Source organism: Anopheles maculipalpis, chromosome 3RL (assembly GCF_943734695.1).
Source record: "Anopheles maculipalpis chromosome 3RL, idAnoMacuDA_375_x, whole genome shotgun sequence".
Classification (NCBI taxonomy): domain Eukaryota; kingdom Metazoa; phylum Arthropoda; class Insecta; order Diptera; family Culicidae; genus Anopheles; species Anopheles maculipalpis.
The window spans coordinates 57,332,492-57,355,762 of NC_064872.1; the positions used below are offsets into that span (position 1 = coordinate 57,332,492).

At 40.8% G+C, this 23,271-nt stretch overlaps 2 protein-coding genes across 4 annotated transcripts in view; one reads left to right on the forward strand and one right to left on the reverse strand.

Moving 5' to 3' along the window:
- Positions 1 to 23,271, forward strand: part of LOC126561246 (inositol 1,4,5-trisphosphate receptor) — a 437,037-nt gene that overhangs the window by 101,413 nt on the left and 312,353 nt on the right. The gene's annotated exons all lie outside the window — the stretch shown is intronic.
- LOC126561609 (protein wech) overlaps positions 1 to 23,271 on the reverse strand; it is a 374,746-nt gene that overhangs the window by 2,683 nt on the left and 348,792 nt on the right. The window contains exons 2-3 of one of the 2 annotated variants that reach the window (XM_050217868.1): positions 11,048 to 11,087; positions 34 to 250 (exon numbers count right to left, since the gene is read on the reverse strand). In XM_050217868.1, the coding sequence (XP_050073825.1) occupies positions 34 to 236 (203 nt within the window). In that variant the 5' untranslated portion in view covers positions 237 to 250; positions 11,048 to 11,087. Of the gene's footprint in view, positions 1 to 33; positions 251 to 11,047; positions 11,106 to 23,271 lie in introns of those variants that run through there. The other variant, XM_050217867.1, reaches the window with a different exon arrangement.

Below are 23,271 nucleotides of genomic sequence, written 5' to 3' on the forward strand. Positions count from 1 at the left end.
GAACAGATTCACCACAGTACCAGACATTCTTACCTTTGTGGAACCATAACTGGCCCCGAGCTGGTTTTGTGCGGAGGCGCATCCCAGCACGGCAACGCGTTAAACAGACTTGAAAAGAAGATATGATCGTTGGAGTTGAAGTCTCCTGCGCCATCGGGGCCACCACCGTTCGGACCACCGTTGGCCGTCTGTGCTGTTATCTGCATCGAAGAAGCGCCATTGGATAGCAGTGCCATACTCGTGAGTTATACTGTAGAAAAGGAAAGCAAAAAAAAACATACAAATTCAACAATTTTCTTCATCAAACATTAATGCGTTTGCTTGTTGAGTTAGGCCAGACGTCGGATTGTTTAGCGATATCCTTGTTTAGCGTGCATAAAAAACTTTTTAATTATTTTTCGTATTGGGGTCCAAATTGGACAGATCATTCTGAGATGGATTTTTGAGAGTTCGAAATGTCTGAAATAGATGAGCATGTGAGGCAGCAAGTCTAGGATGCTCTCCAGAAGTTGTACAGAAGCACAAAATATACTTGAAAACCATACATGTGACGTGTTTGGCTGAATAAGGTCAGCTTAAACCATTGGAAAGCAGCATCAATAAACGATTAAATGGTGTGTACAGAGCAGAGAGTATCAAGTAAATTCAAGGGACTTATTCTAATCAGAATCCTTTTGGAAGTTCCAGGAAACCTAGCATTAGAGAGGTTTGTCAATGGGTCCTTCATAACTGGTCTGCACTTTCCTCGAGCTGCAATACTCGAGCTGCTTTTCGAAAATAGTCTAAACTATTATTGTGGTTTTTATACACACTTTACGCTAAAGCTTTAGCTAAATATCCAAACAATAAATTTTTTCACATACCCAGCAATACACGTATCGTACAAAACCAAAGAGTAGAAGGAGATCACTTTAGGTGTTGAATTATAATTACAAATATTCATTACATTACTTCGACAGGAAACAAATCAACTGAAGCATTAAACGCACAGTTGAGGTGGTAATAATGAGTCAGGTTTCCATTTTCCCATCCACTATTTAGCTTGCGAGGAACAGGAAATGGGTTTTACTTTGTCCCAGAATCGGAGGGCCCAAGAAGTGTCATCTTTCACCCAAAAAACCATAGTTTCAATTTTCACGTGTCGTTCAGTTCCAGCGGAAGCGTTGATTGAATTTTGAAAAAGAAAAAAAAAGATAATACCTCAGCCGTGAAAACCTAAATTTGTATGCATATTTCCTTTCATATGACTGGTTTTTAGAAGTGTAAATAACTTGAAGAATATGTTCTCACAAACCTGTCCATCTTGAGCACAGCACAATAAATAAGTATGTAATTTTGGAACTCTTTTTGGTGCTAAAGAATAATAGCATTTTTCTAATAAAAAAATCACTTCAAATTTGAACGAACATTAGCGCATTCAACAAGCTAAACTTGTCCGCAGGTAGGATATTATTTTTAACAAGAAAAAAAAAGTTTTGTCTGTCGTTTCCTTCCTAGAAGGAAAATGTGCAGAAAACTACAGGATCAATAAGGACATTTGATTTACAATGAAGTTCAACCGTTTTTTTTTGTAGTTGACTTTAAGAGCAGAAGGAACGAAGCGGACGTCCTTTTCATAAGCTCTAGCGAGTTCGGTTTCTTCTCCATGTTTTCCTACCTCTCCTCTTAGGCAGCCAGCCAGCTAGCTGACATGTATGCATATTTAACTCCTTATTCTTTTACAAGGACTTCACAACCGAACCGACCCACCATCATAACAAAAAAACCTTTTTGCCAATCACAGCCCCTCAAGGATTGCCATATGTTTTGGTTCTGTTTTCGGCACTGAAAAGCCAGAAAGGTCCTGTGTGATGCAGTTAAGGTCCGCTTCGTTTGTGCATCTCGCACCGTTACTGGATTGGTTCCCCCATTTGTCGCTTTTAAACATTCTTCTACTGGGAGAATGAAAAGAAGCAAATCGAAATCAGCCTGCAACAAGGAAAGCCATAAGGAAACTGCATGCAACGTTTGCTCTAATGCATGGAAAGCTGCATTTGCCCAATGCGACGATTTATTACTTTTTTCTGCTTAAATTTCATTCAGTCACAGTAGAATTTTTGATCCTTGGGTAGTTTAAGACGCCCCAGAGCGATTGACCTAACCACCTTCAGACCGACAGTAGAGTAGGGATTGAACTTCGATAGCGATTCGTTATGGACTCCTTTTTGCTTTCCGGGGGCCGGCCAATCTTTTCATCCCTCGGGTCTGCATGACCCGTTGGCTGGCAGCACCCTTGGAGATCTTTTTGCAAAACCTTTAGCATTATAGGCTGAAACTGTTCCGCATGAACATAAGTCTTGGATGTACAAAAAGTCATTAAAATGCTTTGGTTCGTTGCATTTTGGGTCCGAATGTTGGGAAACGAGGGAGAGGAAGAGAGAGAGAGAGAGAGAGAGAGAGAGAGAGAGAGAGGCGAACATGAGTAAATGTAGGATCACTATGACGGGGCTTTGTGTTTGTTGGCCTTCAAATTGCAAGCAATGTTCACCCTATGTCTGATGGATGCTGTCTTATCGTTGAGGAGTTCTTTTATTTATTCGTTAGCTTTAATGCTTTAATGAAGTTAGAGTAATAGTGGACAATTTTCAAAATCTCATCGCACTGAACGAGCTGAGTAAATCGTCCATTATCCTCAGTAGCTAACTGCAACTACTTTTAGCGGCCCTTGTTTGAGGCAGCATTTAAGTCTTTTCCCCCCGAAATATGACACACAACAAAGTGCATCAAATCTCAGCTACATCGAGGAGTTTTTCAAAGCCTAAGCATGATTCAAACCCGATTCTTTACGGATGAAGTTTTCAAAACACTCTTTTTAATCTCCTACCGACAAAAACAAAATCCTTAATGACTTACACTGCCTGCGGGTGTGGTGCGCAGTATTCTACCTGTTAGGTCTCTCTCGCCATGCGGTGGTATTTGACTGTATTTCTTTTTCTACCAGCACTTGTAATCAGGAAACCATAACGAATGAGCCGCTGAGGAGCTGTCGGCCCTGAGAAAGTGCACAGGATGATGGTGGCATCCTTGAAATGAATTTTTGGGGAAACGGTGTTGGATTTCTCATTTCATCAACCCGCATTACGTTTCTTTTGTCTTTTTTTCCTTTTATTGTTATTTCTATCCGCTTATTGGGTTGTTCGTGTTATGGTACGGATACCTTTCCTGTAGATCATGCCCGAAACGAACTGGGTGTGGGTTCGCTCACGTGTGGGCCAATCGTTTGGTCATTAGATGCAATAACAATCTTCCTGCATGTGCAAGCCTTGTTCATTGTTTCTCTTTTATACTGGTTTATTACGGTAAGGAACTCTGAGTAAATTTTTATTTTAAAATCAGTGCATTTTTTAAAACCCAAAGACAAACAATGTAAACATCGTAGTTTAATCCACATAGTTTTACAGGCATACATATTAGAAGATATATTCATATAATCCAACAGAACGAAACTCTCCTATTCGCCCTTTAATGCCATGCATTGCTCTTGCCTGCGCTACGCCATGGATCAACTTTTTTCCTTAAACAGCATAACGATTTCTTCACATAACCGTCAACAATGTAACCCTCTTAACCCAAGTACAGCCAACGTTAAAAGCCCACGATCATACACGACCGAGAAGGTGGGGGGAAAAGCATACATTCATTCGCTGGCTAGTCCCGTTATAAATTTATGAAAATTGACCCATGACCTGACCGGTTCATGCTTCATGACAGCATAAGCAATGTGACTTTTTCCCACCGAGGAGTTTCGATTCGATTGAGTAGAAGCTATTTAAGCCAATCAGACACAACGCTATGCTACGTTTTACGGTGCACTGAGGCACATTCATTTTAATACTTCATGATGTACTTCCAGTGCATATCATTTTGCACCCTTTAAAAGTGAATTACTACATGCCACTCTCCCATTTACTCAACGTACGAGATGCTCACAGATACGTCCAGACGGCTAAAATTAAATACAATCAGGGAAAGTTGATCGATGATACTGAGGCCACTTCTGTCCGGCTCAGGCCATTTCTTGTGCTCGTTTAAACATATTTACACGAATAAGATCCCTCCGTTTGACGACAGGCAGTCGAAGGCATCCGGAAAAACTTGCAAAGAAACGAAAAGGTTGGAGAAAGTTTGGCCGGGCGCTTGTTTATCCTGCTGTGGGAACAAGAAGGTCCCGTTTTTTTTTTTCGCCTTTCCCTTCAATACATTTGACCAAACGACCCATCCGAGCGACATTAAAACCCGGTCCCCGGTAGTTGGCCCATCATACATGCAGGATGCACACTGCAGCCGATGATGCGCTTTGTTGAACTGTCGCTCAGGAAAACAAAAGCAGCGAGTGAGTATGAAAAACCGAACCAGACTTCGACCATTCCGTCCAAGGACATCTTGTGCTGGAAACCGGAACGGTACTCGGAAAGCGCACACACAAGCGCAACCAGCAGACGAAAAGGTTCGAAGGAGCCGAGAATAAGTGGAAGAAATTTCGAAGAAATCGAAAAACAGGTCTGGTACGCTCTCAGCGTCCCTTTGCTGTTCCGAAAACATCCCATCGCTGGGCCCCGGATGATCCCGGAGGCTGCAGATAACTACGAACAGCGTGGTTAGCGATCACACACTGTTCGAACAGTGCGGGGTGGTGTTCCGTTCCGTAGCATGGGAGATTGTTGAGAAACAAAAAGGGTCTCAGGGGGTGCGGTGGTCCGGCCGGCGAAAGGAGGAAGGAAATGCCCAAATAAACATAAAAGAACAGAAGTTGTGGAAAGAAATTGACAACAAAGCAGCGCGCTTGGCATGCTGATGCTGCTTTCCGACGCTGGAATGCATTGAATATGTTGAGGTAGTCCCAGCGCCGAGACAAGGGAAGGAGCGAGAGAGCAGCAAGATCAACAGCAACCGAAAGCGACGGCTGCTCCATCGGAGCATGGTTCGCCGTCGTCACCCCCACATGCAGCTGTGGCTTTCCAGTCGAAGCTCCACGCGAGAAGCATAATGTGATGTGGAGAGCGCGAGAGGCGATCGTGCCGCGATAAACGCATAAAGTTGTGTATTGCGATCCGCTCAGTGACCCCTTGCCGAGTGGTGAAGAAAGAAGCGAAAGAACGTACCAACCGACGAACATAACGAGCGTTATATGTTGCTGAACTGTGCTCATTCTTCTCATTCAAAACACGCAACGCAACACGCGTAGTAAATAAAAAAGGGCGCGAAAAGGGAAGCGAAACATACTTTTTTTTTTAGCGCTACAATGGGGAGCACATGGCGACAATTATTCGCGCGCGCAAGATAGCAGCTGCTTGCCTGTGTGGCTTTGGAATAACAATTGACAGACCACATGGGCTCGGTTTCTGTACTTGTTTAAAAATTACATTCATTTAACACTTAAGAGGCATAACAGAATTGGGTACAGAAAATACTGTTTTGATATTCAGAAAGTGGTTTAAATCATCAGATAAATATGCTTTTTGCATACAGAACACATTGTAACAGAATCCCAAGCTATAATTCTGACAGTAGGGCGAGAATGAAGCTTTAATTTAAATATAGATCAAGATCCTTTTAGCTTTCATTATTTGCATTTATTAGATTTGTTACTAAAAATATGTTTGAACATGGATAGTGACACTCGCTACTGCTTAAAACTCAATATTATGTGTTCCGATCCGATCATTTGAACATCTGCTGCTGTTACCGCAGTCAATGCACTTTAGAAATGCATCAGTACTTCCACCAGCAACCACAAACCGCATCATCATCATCGTGATCGGTCGCCCAATTTTCAACTGCCTGCCGATTTTGAACTGTATTTAACAACCTGCCTGTGCCTGTTTTGCAGCAGCTGCAACTCTAGACTGGGCATATGTTGCACCGGGATGCAACCACCATTTCTGTATCCTTTCGATGTGCTTCTCCACCAGACAAAAGGAGCATACTGAGAGAGCAATATCTGGTATCTGGCTATGATTATCGGCGTATTGGTGGCGATTTGGCTGTCTGTCTCTCTGCCGGTTTGATCCTTTTTTATGTGAAGAGGCAAAACATTATTCTGTCCTCTTTTTTCTTTTCTTTTCGGACATGTTTTTCAATCAGCTTTGGTTCATGGATATGAAGTAATGCAAATGCAATGGCAGAATTAGATCAGAATTATAATGATCAGAGATTATGATCAGAACCGTCGCATAATCTTGATTTTTGTAAACAAAATGTATCATATTTTCGTATTGATTATTAGAATATTCAAAAATTTGTTCATTATGAAAATATAATAATTCAGGAGATCTCCTCTTGGTAAATACGTAGTACATAATAAAAATAAAATATTGCTAACTGATCCGACTGCATTGATTAATCTAATAGAGCGAATAGAGCGGAAATTGATTTAAAAGACATATTTAATCTATTTTATTATTTTAATTTTGCGTAAAACACACTTGAATTAATAAGTCGAAGCATCGACTGTCTTTTGTACTTTATTGTGTTTTTCATTCTTTACACAATCAACTTAATTAGCCTAAGAACGTCGACGAAACTAAAATGATAAAAATTAAACAATTAAAACAATATCACAACCGAACAGAAATCATCGACGACGAACAAGAAGCGAACCATTCCTTCACCTAAACAATCTAACGACCCAGAACTAATAGAAACAACAGCAGAACAAAACAAAAAAGACCCTTAAGAAGAATGAAACAAAGGGAGGAAACAAATTTATGTATGTACGCTCCACGCCAACCCAGAAGAAGAACCATCTGCTGCCGTTGCTGCTGGATAAATGCGTGCCCTGGGTCTGGTGTGGTGAATTTGAACGCTGAGAGAGCCTTTACCAACCATTTTATTTCTATTTTATCTTTCCTCCTTTCGGTTATCTTCTGGAAGACACGGACGAACCCGAATGACGGCATTACACAATCCGACTGCCATTTGGGCACAACATAAATATGTTGGTAATGAACCATGCGTGTGTATAGGAAGGAATACTAAACAGCAAGACTTACTTCTTAGCAGGTAATTTGTATCCCGAAGGCACAAGGATTGCTCCAAACCAACAATACAAGCAGGATAGAGCAGAATGATTCTATAGGATTTATCTCGTGCATCTTGTATTAAACGGATTTTTTAAATTTTTTAAAAATAATTTTAACACAGGGCAGACATTAACACATGTCAAGAACAAGTCTAACATGCAGTATTGCGCAATTATTCATCAGAATATTCTAATTTTTCTCTGCTTGGACTCTCAACGTTCATTACACAATATGGAGTAACTTACAGTAACGAACCGGGCATGGTATGACTGTGCGGAAAAAAAAGGTGACCATAAATACGCCTTGACCAAATTGGTTATCATTCCAACGTTCTATTTTCCCTACCCCATGCTTAGGGAAACAGTATATAAACAGACCGAAACTGTTTATCGGAGCAGTTTTTCGGCTGTGGTTTTTGTTTACTGTCCTACAGTTCCGCTTTGCCGTGCTGTGGATGCTCACACACAGCGACACATTGCTCTCTGTGGCCATCTTCGATCGACGTGTTATATGTTGCAACATAATTCCAACTCGCAAAGGGGTGTGCGTGTGCCTGGGTTGGGTTTGTTGTTATGGTTGATATCGCCACCGTCTGCCTGGAGTGGTCGAAGCGAACGTTATGTTATTGTGCTGTACACGCATGCGCCGGCGACAAAGTATTATTCCCAACCTCCGTCACAAACGCGCACCGCACACCGAACGAACCTTTAACGTTTATTGGGGGGGGGGGTGGTAATCGGCAAAATGTGGAACATTCACCTTGCCGAAAATAGCCGAAAATCAAACGCCGAAAGTTTGTTGAACTTTTGGTAAGGATTGAAGGATACATTGACCCCGGAGCTGTCGTGAATCGGGGCGTTGGGAGTATTTTATCACCCACACCACCCACCAGCAACCACGCAGCGCACACCCTAGCGAACACCCTAAAGGACATTCTGCTGCTAAGGATTGCTCGCCGACGATTTGGGGGAGAGAATACGCGAGGAAAAACGCTACACGCACAGGATGGATTGTCGTATCATTTGATATCCTGCCTTTTTTTTTCTATTCCAACCAGCAAAGGCAACCAACACTAGTGAACTACATTCTGCCAGCACCGCGACATGACATGAAACGGATGTATAAAATGAACCAGCATTGCCCCAGCAGCAGAAAAGAGACCACCGAAAAACCGCCCAGCAAAACGTAGAAATTTCAATAACAACAGAAGCCAGAAACGTCTTCCGGGTTCGGTTCTTGAAGGTTTGATGTGCGAAAGCAGAACGTTGCAAAGAAATTGAATTGAAGTATATCGCGGGGGGCTGGGTGAAGGACCGTCGAATCGGGATGAAACTGAAGGGTGAATGGAGGGAATTTTTTGGAACTTTTCGTCAAGGGTATCAACGCCGAGCCCATCGTCCTGAACGGGATCGTTTTCTTAAGATGCTAACACACACACACACACACACACACACACACACAAGGATTCCCCCTTGGTTTTACGTAGCAGCAGCAGCAGCAGCAGTAGGAGCAAAAATAAGGGAACAGCAACGGTTGATTTGTTTGCGTTCGGGACGCGCTCTGTCTGTCCTTAGGGGTTGTTCTGGGACGCAGAACCATCAGTTGTAGGGATGCTATGCTCAAAAAACCGACCAGTCCTGGGTCATTGAACTTTTGCAGTCGCATTCTCTCGAAAGGGGGGAGAATAAATGTAAGTGCGTAGGAATGGTTGAGAAATTGGCAGCTGTATGCTTAAGAAAACTTGGTTTGCCTTTTTTTTGTAAGAAAAGTAATTATATTACTGGAATGCATTAAGAACTCAGCAAATATCCCTATTTTTTTTACTTGCAGCTAATTTTCATAGGCATAGCGAGCTAGTTGATGATGTCAAGGAAATAAATGCCTTACAAGTTTCATGCAAGGACTTAGAGGCGATTAAAATTCGACTTTTACGTAGGCTGGCCTAATGATGAAAATGCAATTATTTATTGTTTAAAATGCAAAAATTGTTTTTTTTTTAAAGTGTTCTTGACCATATATTTTTGCATGCGCTTAAACCATTTGTTGAAGCACTTTTTCCGGCCTGATTGCGATACCTCCAAAACGTGGTTTTTGAACGCTTCAGCAGCATCTTCTGGGGATCAAAAATCGTTGACCACGCATTTGAGCCGATGTGAGAGAGCTCTCATCAGCATGGTGCAAAATGATCCATCTTCTGTTGTTCGTTTTTGGAATTTCTCCGAAGACTTCGCCTTTTTAACGGCCAGGAGTTTGTGCAAAAGAGTGTTTATGCTGGTGGAAGAAATGCCCAAAGATGCTTCTATCTCACGGTATTTCACATGGCGATCAAGTGCAATTAGATCTTTAACGGCTTCAATGTTTTCAGGCACAACGGCCGTTTTTGGACGATCTCAGCGTCAGCCAGGATTAAATTTATTTTACCTGTGCTATAGGATGGTGCTTCATCGCCATACAAAGATTGGAGTTCTCCAAAACAGTCTTATCCATTTTTTGGCAAAACAGATACTTTCAAGTCAATGTAAACATCACAAATGATGGTCGTACGTCAAAACGTTGTGAGTGTGATTATGCTCCAAAATGTCAAACTTCAAAATGTCAAACAAAATGCATCTGGCAACATTTCTTGTGGCCTAGGCCAGAAATATATAGGCCTCGTAAAGCGATTTAGTAGCAAATGCGACAGCGGCGCCTGCCTTCACATATCAGGACCGGTTCAGGTTCTAATCCCATCCTGATCGTTCCCCCATAGGGAGGATTGAATATCCAACTACGTAATTACTAACAAGTCTAGTAATCCATACAATAGCCAGATAGACCATAGTTAGTCGTTAAATCAAGAAGAAAAATATACTACGCACAAATCGGTCCATTTTCAAGCCGATTCAAGATAAATGGCTCAAGAAGATTGTAAGGCGTATGATGGTTTCCTGGTAAATAGTCCGCAATAAATCAAATGCTACACGGATTGATGCACCATATTTTCACGGAAGCAATAGTCATCTGTGCGATGTTTGATCAAACTCTTCTGTCTTAAAATCGTTCTGCCATGGTCCAATATCGATCGATATTGACCGTTATTGTGGCGCCGTTACCATCTTCAGAGAAATATTTGGCTGTTGACACTTTCTCTCCAAATAGCATGTTTTGAAAGAACATAACGAGGTTTCAGAAAGATTATTAGAGCAGTGCCAGTGTCTTTTATTAGTGTCCCATTTTAATAAATGTGAAGAATGTTTTAAAAATGTTTTTCCCATATCTTGGACGCGTTGTAAAGTGGTTCATGGCCAAAATTGTGCTGGACTAGCGTTTCGAAAAGAGCTACAAAATTGACTATCGAGACCCAGCACCAGCTTATGAAATTATCAGATTCTTACAAAAGCAGCATCATACAACTGTACCAACAGCAAAACAGAATAGACTGTTTGTTTGGAAAGGAATTAAGGTCATCGTCTTTGCTCGTCACAAATTTAAATAAATTGCAAAATACAAAACAAAAACCATCGTGGGAGGAAATGGTTCGTGAGAAAGGTTGCTGCTGCACGGTGGCCCAAGTAGAACGCGCCATGCTGCAGACATCATGTTTTCCCCTAACCTTGCTCCTACGGGGACACAATTTCTTTCCTGCCGTGGCTCTTAATCTCTTTGCCGTGTAGCTGTGAACTTTTACAATCACTCCTTCCAACCCCCCCCAACGTGTGCATTTTTTACAATCGCTTTCCCACAACTTTCACTCTTTTGCCTAGCGAAACCACCCCAACGAACCCCGGTTTATCAGGGTAAAGTGGTGTTGGTGCTTGTTGTAGTATTGGTACTAAATCATGTAGACACACAACACCAACACACACACATCAAGAGACAGTTCGGTAAGCATAGGGAGAAATTGTGTACTGTAGAATTTAAGCATAATTTTTATGTTTTCCTCTACGTTTTGTGATACAAATTTACCATTTATCATAGTTTACATGCATTAAACTGTATTTTCTTACCTTCTGTTTCGACAGTTTGCTTCTTTTTTGTCGGTGTTTTCTCCTGCTGTTTCGTGGGTTCTGCGTTTTAGCTTGTTATGTCTTCTTTGTTGCCACGATCAAGCGTGTGCCGAGTTTATGGGAATAGCACCAACGGCACACATATACCACGCACAAGATCTCCGCACCATGGACGGGGATCCAATCCAACGCATACACACACACACACGCACGCGCGTAATCCACGCACACTTTTTACGCACACGTTTTGTAACGTGTGCGCCTGTCTTTTTAATTCCGTTGTGTTTTCTTTGCTATCACATATTCCACGTCGAATTTAGCGGCTTTTACTCCTTTCTTTTCTCACTACGCGCATAGAATGATTTGCATGGGACACATAAAAACGCAAAGACACACACACACCGGTTACACGGGCTAAAATGAAACAAAAGTATGGCGGTTGTAGGAGGTTATAATGCTGGATGCTGGTGGATTAAAACGGGATGGCGGTCCGCGTGTTGCACTTTCACTTTTCCCCATCCCCAAATCTCTCATCCGCCTTCTGGTCGCACGCATTTCACCGCCGCAGTTCACGCTCACATTGCGGCAAAAACAAAATGAAAAAATAAAAACACACAACACGCAAAACAGGAAAAAGCATACGCACTAAACTCGGCCTGTTGCAAGTTGTGTGTATGCGTGTGTGTGGTAGTAATTGGTTGTTCCTACGCACGTTGCATGCGTATTGGCGGGCGCAGCTTACTCATGGGCCGCGCGCGCACTTGCTCCTTTTTTTTGTTTTTCTTTTGGTCCTTCTTTTTCGTCCCTCTTCTTGGCTTTTGTTTTGCTTATCGCGCACCCCGTGGTCACACTGTGGGGAGATTTGCTTTCTCTGCGTTATCACGCACGCCCGTGTGCTTTGGCTTTCGTTCTCGTACGCCGCCCCAGTGCATCGAGGGGTGTATCTTTCTCTATCTCGCTCGCGCCCTCACTCTCTCTCTCTTCGCACTCTTCGTGCTAGTGACGCAGTAGTGTAACAACGAAACCAACGCCTGCTTGGGTATATTTACTTACCAAACACGAAAAATAACAGGAAGAGAAAAAAAAGCACGCACAACAAAATGGGAACAAACCGATTTTATACGACTCTTTTCTTTGGATTTACCTCTAACGTGGGCTTCCTACGTGCTGTTGCCATTCGTTTCACACAGCAATCGATGGAATTACCCATTTTCCTTTCTATTGACACACCGTAGGACGGGCATTTTCGCTCTAAGTCCTTCCATCTAGGTGGTTTACCAAAATCGTAATTTCTTAAGCAGATAGCCTGATGGCTAACAGTGCTAAAGATCAGAAGAAGCACTTTGAAATTGATGAAATCCGTACGATCATTGCGTTTCAAAATGGTCGTCGCATTCTGTACGGGCAAAAGGGAACCAGTGTAGCCAGTATCCATGGCTCAATGTAATGGATGACGAAATAGATTTCCTCGTCTATGGGCCAAGTGAGATAAAATTGTACGGTTAAAAAAAACGGCGGAATCCCAATCGCGTAGCATATATCACGAAACTTCTCTCTCTCTCTCTCTCTCTCCTGCTCGCTCCGGTCTTCTCGTTCAGTGCTCTTGCACATGGTATTCGCTGGTGGTACGTTGCATCCCGAAATGCATCCGGCACACAAAGCAAATGCATTTCTGAGAGTGGGATTTAGAGGTAGCGAGGAGACGGTCGTACCCGAGGCCGACGGTATGAGACGTGCTGAAAACGCAAACACACCACCACCACACACACACACACACTACTTGTGGCCTTACCGCACTTCACCAGCAGAAAGTGTCGGATAATTGCCCCTTTCCGCTACGCTTACTGCGCGTTGTACGATTGGCCCCAAACGAATCGTGCATTTAGCTTTTTTCCGTGGATCGTTGCTATTTTCACTATCTAATACACCAACGCTATGCCGCTTATTCTCTTGCGGCACATAGTGGTGCGTTTGGTGCTGGACGAACATCTTAAGGATATCGGAATAGCTTCAGTGTTTTTTTAGGAGCAAAAAATCACCATTAACGCACACATGGCGATGCTGTAATGGTGTTTCTGCAGAAAAACGCAAACCCTTCCAGACATGATGGAAGTCGTTCGTGAGAAGTAAGCCGTAAATACGTACGTCCGTTAGGAAAACGAGGAAATCGTATGTCTTACCGCGCTAGTCACATTTACACGACGGTTACGGATAGAACACACAACACAAAACAATACACAAAGCACATCGTTTCCCCGGGTTTCATTGATGTTTCCGAGTTTTTCTTCTCCACGGGAACAGTCTTTTCGTTTCCTGACTTTGCGACCAATAACCACCACACTACCACCGGCACGGACAGTGGCACTCCCTTCCGAAGCGATTGAACACGAATGAATGAAAGAAAACAATTCGTAGATTGTCAAATGCGGCGCCTCGCTTTCCCAGAAACGGGCCGGTTATTCGGGCCGGCACGGATTATCCGGAATGATGGAAACACAAAAGCAAAACCAGTGTATTGAAATTATCGTTATTTTCCATGTTGTTTGCAGTATATAGATAAATATTAATACTGAATGTATTGCATATTGGATCATAACATTGACGAAATTTGACTATTTTTTGGCGTTTTCTTACTAACCTATGCAATGTGACTCTTTTAAAAAGCTTGAAAAAGATTTTAAAATTTTCCGCTGTTTAGGTGCTCTTTAACAGTGTTTTAATACCAAGCATTGGAATGGCATTTCGAAATGGGTTAGGGCTGCCGTATATGTGGTTTTACGATTCATATTGTGTACTTATTATTCTATGTTTTTGGATGCTTAATAAGCTAGCATGAACCCTCTTTCGAGCTGTCTGAACCACTGCCACTTGGTATATTATATGTGGGGCGGTTCGTTGGCAGCGGCGGTAGTGGTTTCGGTCTTTATAAGACAGGAAAAGGTATCGAATCCCTACAATTACGAATAAAGATAACTCTAGAAAGGATAGAACAGGCAGGTCCGGACCTCTCCAGGATTTAGTGTCAAAGAAGCAGATGAAGAAGAAGAACAAAAAGAAGAAGAAGGCGTTCGCTAAAATATGCCAGAATTTTGGCTTAGTTATTGACAAAATTCCAATCAGCATTCAGAGAGCAAACAATGATCATTCTGTAGTATATCTATATTTTAGACGACATAAAAATGTGTCTATCCATGCATAGTAATGATCTGCTCTATTTGTTCATTGGTAATATTAATTTACTGAAGACTCAAATCCATAATTAAAAAATAAGTGATATAATCAAATTTTGCCTATTGTAGCTTGGTTGCATTGGTGCAGCGGAAAATATGTGGCACTGTTAGCCGATAGATGACGCTACTATTCAATCTAATTTCGATGTGCTGTGTGTATTGCATAATCTTAGGCGTATTGTGAAATAAAATTGCGATCTAAATAATTAGATGTAATGCATTTTATGGTATTGTTGAACTTATTATGCAGATTTAGGAATGCAGTTTCGCAAATAATTCAAAACATAAATGAACATTAGGCGAAAAAAAATTTACTACATAAGAGTAAGGTTTAGCAAAAGCATATGTAATGGGTCATCGGCACAGGTAACAATAAATGAAACTAGTGGAAAAAATGCAACTAAGAAATTAATTTTCTCGATCGAATTATTTCTAAATCAGCAAAAAGCTTGAGAGCTTTTTATTTGTTTATTTCTTATTTGACGTGTGACTAACCAAGTTTTTCGTTACTCCTCCTGTCGTTTATTGAACCAGTCACCCAACGTATCTTTAAATGGTTTCCAAAATGGAGACCAAGTCACGGGACGGCCGATACGTCCTGCTACCTCAGCTTTAGCAGATACATCTCCTGAAGCAGTCTGTTCAGCACCGTGAGCAATGCTGATCAATGCCAAGCAGGAAAACAGGATGAAAAACAGAGAGAACTTCATCGTGCTGAGCGTTTTGTTAGCTGTTATCACTGAAATAACTATGGAAAGCGTCACAGCCTTTATAGGAGCGTGTAAATGAATTATACTACGCGTAAAAGTATCTGTAAGTTTGCTCAGTTGTACAAGACCATTTGGAACATTTTGGGTACAGAGTAAGGTGTGTGATGGTCGTAACATTACGTGCCTTTCATGGTGGTTGTATGGACAATACCCAACTGCCGTATGAAACGTATGTAGCTCGCAATCCCAATTGACAAGTTATTCAGAGATTCCCTGAAAAGCGCCTTTTAATCACCTTAAAAAGGTAGGGCAATTCATATTCAAATTATAATTATTTAAAGTAAAATATAAATATTTTACAAATATGTTACTTTTTCGTTGCTCTGTGCATACAAAATCACTTGTGAAATGCTGCAAAGTCTGCTAAATTTCTATCAACTAGCTTCTCTACAAATATTTATGTTTTGTTGCCACACGAATCAAAAGCTACACTTGTTATCCATGATCGCAGATAATAAGAAGTGAGAAAAAGTCACAGGCTTCTATTAAAGTTAAGAAAGCTAGGTTCTGGCCTTCGAAGTTGTCTATCTCTTCTGCAAGTTGGTCGATCATATAGTATAAGGAAGATCTGATTTATAGTATAAGGAAGATCTGATATAAAACCTCAACTTTGAGTTTTTTTGGGCTGTTATATGATCGATTGTCAGCAAGAAATCTTTCACGTATGTAAGCGTGTATATAGTTTTTGCTGCTTACTTGTAATTCACTACTTGGTAGATGCTGTTGCTCATGATATCTGTGTCTTCGATAGTGCAGATCCTTTTCACTTTTGAAGAGATGACCTTACAATGTTCGGGTTCCTTCAAATGTCCGGAATTCCTATGAACAAACAGCTACTCGTTGGAAGATCCACTGCTGCCGGGGCCTCATTAGAGGTCGGGGAGAGTCCTAAGTATCTACTTAGTTTGCTCATACTATGATCCACTCCTGGTTATAATCAGTTTTTGTACGTGCTGTGAAGAAAACAACAATGATCAATTGTTCCTTTTAGTTATGGATAGCAAGTACCGGTTCCACTCGGTGTATTACCATGCTTTAGTACCATCGTATCGAGATCAATTATCTCGGTAGTTTAAATATGTAAAAATTATAAGCCGGAGAAAAATGACAGATTAAACGGCTTCTACGGATTACGTTGTAGAAGTAGTTTGGAGATTTAATTTCAAAATTCTTTGATTAGGTTATAATTTAGTCGATTGAGGACGTGACTGTGAATCCGTCATCCAAGTTCCACGTCCAAGTTTGAACTCCCCCCCCCCCCCTCCCCACCTCGATTCGGTGTAGAATCATCTTTAGAGGCAAGCGTGATGCTGCACATACTTTGATCGGTGATCAGAATAAAGCGATCTTCATGAAGCAGATGTAGTTTAGTTGTTCAACTAAACCTCAACTTGAAGCTTAACAGATACCGCTGGAGTTTTTACAGTAACGTTTGTGCACGTCAAACAGTTTAATGTGGTAAGATTGTGGTGTGGGAATGTTAGCACAAGTTCAAGGCTGCTTGAGTCTTGAATCTTAACACAGATGTTCCGAACGAAGCTTATGACTAGTAGTGGGGAAAAGCAGGTGAGACCATACGGTTGAACTTCCAATTGCTCAATGCTTTCAGTAGGAACTTTGAAGTTTAAATAATTTCCAAAGACACAAGCACTTCTGCGAGTTCTTCCTCTACTCAAACACATTTAATATGCTTAGAAATAAGATTAACATTACAACAACATTACAATGAAGCCAAACAATACCGTACCCGTGGACAGAGAATGTTTCAAATGTTTAGAAATATCATAAATATATCCCACCAGCTACTTATTGATACCGGGCGTTAGCTGCATGTTGTTCAGGAGTTTATAGGTAGCGGCTTTCCTATTATAATTTCTCACATCCGAAAAAAATGGTCACGTCATAACAGATGTTTTGTGAAGCAATGTTTCCTCGTTGAAATAAGGTGAGGCGTTTATTGCCACCACCGGTGCTTGAAGGTTTTGGAGCTAGCCTTGAGAATGAAAGATAAGTGCAACACAATAAAGTTGAAATGCATACTGCAGTTGAATTTGGCTCCTTATTTATCTTGTAAAAAAATATAATCATTGTATGTAACGTTATATTTTGTTGTCTTTTAACATATTTTTTCCTGAATTTTTAACTTACTAGCTGGACGAGGGAAACATTTTAATGGTTATTTTAAGCGCAATTAAAATTTTATTTTTTTAATTTTTTTATTTATTTTAAATACACTTTAAAATTAAAGCGCATTTAAATACCCACTTCAACAATTCACAAGCTTTGGTAGAAGGATTTGATAGAATTTATGTGAAAGCTTCTGAGTACCAGTTAGTTTGACGCCCCTAAAAATTGTAACGCTTGCGTCGACAATCAAGAAAATTATTGTACGTGTTTTGTATTCAAAGAAATCATGTAATACACCATCTATTTTTGAGATATTTGGTAGCTTTTTACTTATTTTTATTAACAATTTATCATATTTTCTTAGTAAATATATTGCTGATTCGCATAAGGATAACACTAGCAAATAATAGTATTGACGATAGCAACTGTAATGTTTGAAACTGATTGTCCATTTTCAAATGCTTTTTTATGTTGCTTAAATCATTAGCTTTCCGGAAACGGGTTATTGATTTATATTGCGTCATTTTAATTTAATGAAAAGCGGGGAAAGTGATCTTATCAAAATCCAAAACACATATTTTATCAGGAAAGTTTTTTTTTTTTTTATTCATCAGGGACGGCCAGGCCGTATTGCTATCAGGAAAGTTATTGTACCTCAAAGTTTCCCCAGTAGTTCCAAACAGCTTTTGAAATGCAATGGGAGTTAAATTGAACGTCACTACTAATAATCAACTCCGATTATTTAGCAACAATGTAAGTTATACCTAAATATTTTTTTTTTTTTTTTATCAGGGACGGCCAGGCCGTATTGCTATGTACCTAAATATCCCATGACAAAAAATCTTCGTATTCATTTTTACACGTATTCGCAAGCTTTGTTGATACAGCTGAAAAATAGCTTTCGACCGGGTACGGCGAGCTTTTGTCTTTCCATCCAAAACGGTTGGGTTCGTCGTCTACCAGCCGATCCACGATCGGCTCTTCATTCGGGTTTTGAAAGTCAGCGCATGCACACGGGCGATCATGTGGCAGCGTGGCTAAGAATTGAAGAGAAAAAAAAACGCGTAAATAAACAAACAAACGGCTATCCGGTGGCCTCCCCGCGTGTATGTTAAGGTCGTGGCAACTTTTCGAACTACCCAGGGTACGTTGTGTTTGGTTTAGTATTTTCTTTATAACGAAAACATTTGGATGTGTGTAGTGTAAAATTTAACGAGTGCTAAGGAATGTTTCTAGCCATTACACGAGCGAGTTTTTAGTTGTAAAAAGTTTAGCAAAATAAGAAAGTGTATTAAAAAAAGAGAGAATGTAGAGAGTGTGGTATGGATCATTGGTTTAGAAATTTTATTACTCCATGGCCGTGAATATTCCATTGAAGTGTGTTTTGGGTCGTGTTTTGTGATTCGATCTTGTGCCACAAAGCTCTCTTCATCTCTTCATCGTCCATTGTCAAGACGTGCGCATCACTTGCACGAAAGCAAAGGTGACACATTACGCCATGTATGGAACGTCGATCGTCGGACCCAATTTAAAGCAGCAAAAAACCATCGAAAGGTGTGTTTCTTCGCGTGTGACCATCTCACTGCCCATCATACTCATCATCGCGTATCGTGGTCATCTTGCAGCCCATGTCCAACGTTCACACTCACCCGACCGTCTTCGTGCCTGAGGTGACGCGTCTTCCGGTGGCGATCGCGTAACGCAGCGTACGGGCTTTTGTTTTTGGTAACGTTACGTTTTGTGGTGCTGTTTCTGGCGCAGATATCGCGCCAAACTGGTTTCGGCAGTTTTGGTCGCGCTCCGGTTGAGAAGAAAAAAGATGTTTTCTTCGCATTTTTGGTGGAAGATTTTAGTGATGTTTTGGGAGGTCTTTTGTGTGCCGGCGATCGTTCCACGAGTTGCTTGGATTGTGCCTGTGCTTTAAAGCGGTGGGCACAACCTGTTGAGGAATTTTTGAGGAGCGTTATCAAACCATCGTTGCCAATCGGTGCTGCGCAGTAGTTTTGTGTTTGTTTTTGCGAATAAATTGCGGTGTATAAAGATTTCTCAATCGAGCCTTAAAGCATGCAAACCTCAAGAGTGATGTTCAGTACAGTACGTCAATACTACAAGTGAAACCATGTGCTAAATATGGAGTGGAGTAAATCATTGCTTTAAACAAATGAGATGTGATGAGTGTTTGTGCACGACTCCAAGCAACTTGAATTTTCAACCCCACACACACGCAAGCCCGCAGAGAAAAGTGAAGTGACAACGGATGAGCAGATGGCCGGAGACGACTCGAGTGAAAGTGAAAATTAACAACCCTTATCTGGCGGTTTTTCCATCCAATCATCTCGAATCCACTGCCACCCAAATCTGCGAACCGAGCTGCCCTCGCATTAAAGGGAAATGCGAATGATGATTATTCAGAGTGAAATTCCCTCATCCCATGCCTTTGGCAAGTAGAAGCTACGCATACACCGTGTTAATTGTGTGGTATATTATGTGTGCGCCTCTTGTTAGTGATGTTAGTGCGTGCTGCTGGGTTGTGAAAATTGCTACACGAATAATTTAAGCTTTATTTTGTTTTCTTTAGTGATTTACTGAAGGGCAGGAAGGACGACAACATAAAAAAGTGCATACTGTTTGGCTACAGGAAGGAAAATTTGCTATAGAAAAATGTGAAATATAACGAAAAGTGGTTAAATGGTGATACAGAAAATAGTGATTATCAAAAAGAAATAATAGCCTAAAAGCGAAAAAGTAATCGGTGGTGAGAGTCATCAATTGGATGTACAAAATATGTCCACAATGGATGGTTAGTTCCGTGACGGTTGCTGGCGAAAGAAGTGAAATTTCCTTTGCAGATATCAACACCACAGCATAATCAAAGTGTAGCAACAATCGGTGTGGGTTTTTCCAGTAAATCTACAAAGAAACTCAATGGAAAGTGCTTTATCGGTTGCATCGGAAGGTTAAATTTATGGCGTGCGCAGGTGCATCAGTTCATTTGCTGGTAGGTATCATTGCACAAGCTAAATTATTTGTAAAGAAAATAGTTTATACCTTTCGAGAATATTGCACTTAACATATTAACAGGAAATTCTATAATGTTACATCGTGGTACCTCACGTTTGATAGATTAACTAATTAAGCAAGTGTATTGTTTTCAACAGTAAAGAAGAGCATATTAATTTGATTTAGTTTCTGATTAAATATGATGACTTATCGCCTAATGGCCAACACTAGTTTTTAAAATAAAAATAGTTTATTTAAAACAACTTAAGGATGGTAATCCTCTTGCTCATGCTAATGTGACTTAAAATAGGCAAGACGAGGGAAGTTGAGGTTGTGGTATGGGACGATGGTTTCCATACACAGGGCAGGAAAGGGCAAACTTGTGCTCCAGAGTCTCTATCTGGGAGCAGACTGAAGGAGTCCGATTCATCCTGTTCGAACAGCAGTTCGTGTGGGACCTTGTTGTGCACCAGCAAATACAGCATCGAGCATTGGCCTGATGAAAATCTGTAGCTGGTGACGTTTTTCCAGATCCATCACCGATCCGCAGAAAGTGACTCCATAGCCTCTTTGCAGTTTGAAAGACTGTCGATCATCATTTACCGCAAACTTTCTGTTGAGAGGCGCCGGATGGTATGCAAGCTTGCTGGATTACCGTCCGAAGGCACGGATACGTTGTGGCAATCGAGCCTTTATTCCCAGTACAAGCAATGTGCGGAGCCATGATTTTCAGGCATCCCTGCTCAGCAACGTACCGATGCACCAGCAACCATGGCGAGAATACTGATATTGATTAGACACAAGTGGATCACCACTTGTAATGACAGAAACAAGGAAAAAGACAATTGCTCCTTGATCTTTTCCTTGAACAAGAGTATATCTTAGTTTAGTAAACGTGAATTTATAACAGGTCGGCCGATAATTGTCTGGCCTGACACATAACAGGACACACGATAAATGTTCTGTCAAAATTTGACAGCACTCGGACAATAATCTAGTGAGCTAGAGCATTTTGTGTGACGCAACTTTTGTGTTTTGAGTAAACATGGACAAGAAGGAATTTTGCATGTTGATAAAATATTGTTTTTTGAAGGGGAAAAATACAGTTGAAGCCAAAAATTGGCTTGAAAAGGAATTTTTGGACTCTGCTCCACCAAAATCAACTATAAAATATTGGTATGCTAAATATAAACGTGTTGAACTAAGCAATGAAGACGGTGAACACAATGGACGTCCAAAACTAGTGGTTACAGAGGAAAACGTTTAAAAAATCCACAAAATTATCAAAAGCAACAGAACCATAAAGTTGATCGAGATAGCTGACACAATAAAGATATCCAAGGAACGTGTTGGACATATCGTTCACGAATATTTGGGTATGAGAAAGCTCTGTGCAAAATGGGTGCCGCGCGAGCTCACATTTGACCAAAAACAACAACGAGTTGATGATTCGAAGCAGTGTTTGGAGCTGTTTGAGCGAAATTCTAGCGAGTTTTTGCGTCGGTATGTTACCAGGATGAGACTTGGCTTCATCACTACACTCCAAAGTCCAATCTGAGTGGACTGGACGCGATGAACCTGCTCCAAAGCGAGGAAAAACGCAACAATCAGCTGGCAAGGTTATGGCGTTAGTTTTTTGGGATTCCCAAGGAATAATCTTCATCGACTATCTTGAGAAAGGAAAGACCATTAACAGCGACTACTACATCAAGTTCTTGGAGCGTTTAAAAGACGAAATCGCTAAAAAACCGGCCACATTTGAAGAAGAAAAAAATTTGTTTCATCAAGACAAAGCACCGTGCCACAAATTAGTGAAACAAATGGCAAAAATTCGCGAATTATGCTACGAATTGCTTCCCCACCCACCGTATTTTCCCCAGATCTGGCCCCAGCGACTTTTTTCTTTTCTCAGATCTCAAAAGGATGCTCGCTGGGAAGAAATTTTCGTCAGATGAAGAGGTGATCGCCGAAACGGAGGCCTTTTCTGACGAAAAAGAAAAATTTTTTTTTCAAATTCAAGCTCAGCTTTAAGAGAGGTATGTTGTAAAAAAAAAAAAAAATTGCAAAAAAAAAGATTTTTACTATTGTAGACCAAACAATTATCAGCCCAACTGTTAAATCCCATTTATTATTTTTAATTTATTCTTGTTTCATTTACTGAAGTACCGCTCATTTATTTGGAAATATTTTGGGAATTAAGAGTTAAGATAATCTATCGTGCAGCACACTGCTGCATTAAGAGGTTAGTCAGACTCAGTCTTACCCATTTTTCATCAATAACCAAACCCTAAAGTTTGAGAAGAGTACTTTTGCAGATAACGTTTCAAAACGATACGATACTCCTTGAAATAAGGGGTACTTTCCTAGTGAACTATTGTGAGCCACTATTTTGGTACTATAATGAATAAAATAGAAACTTATTAAAGAAAGTGTACAAAATAATATTTGAGATTCTTTCCGATAATTTTTCAATTTTTAATTGAATTATCGAGAGCTGAGGGATGATAGCAATTAAACATGATCATTACTTTCGAGAGCATTATATAGTACAAAAATCCAAATAAGGAAATAATAATGTAAAATGAGCTACTGTTGCTGGTCTAAAATCTCGGGTCCAAGGAAAGCAAGAAAGCAATACCAAACGCGTATAGTTATGTGTTATCTCGGTACTGAATAAATTCAAATTTTGCTTGAAACTTGGAAACTTACCTTTTGCAAAACAGTTGCAGAGATCCAATGTGCTGTTTGCTTCTGTTTCCCAGAACCAATGGCTTAATACTGGGTTTCTTTTCATAAGAGCAATAAATAAATTTTCCACTCACGCACTACCAGAAGGGAAATTCCCTTTTTTATCGGCTAATTAACACCCTAGCCTCTACTAACCGTTACTCCAAAACTAGATTAATTACACGCGAACGCAATGCAACGCGAAACCGCACCAGCCGTGTTCTAAAAACGTCAAAAGAAGCCATTTATCATTGCGGTTGCTGTTGCACTTCCCCATGCACCGGATGCAGCGCCCTTTTCATACGTGGAATAGAAACGCGAACGAACCGATTCTGTACAGACACGTGAGCTCGCGTTTGATTTCGTTGCA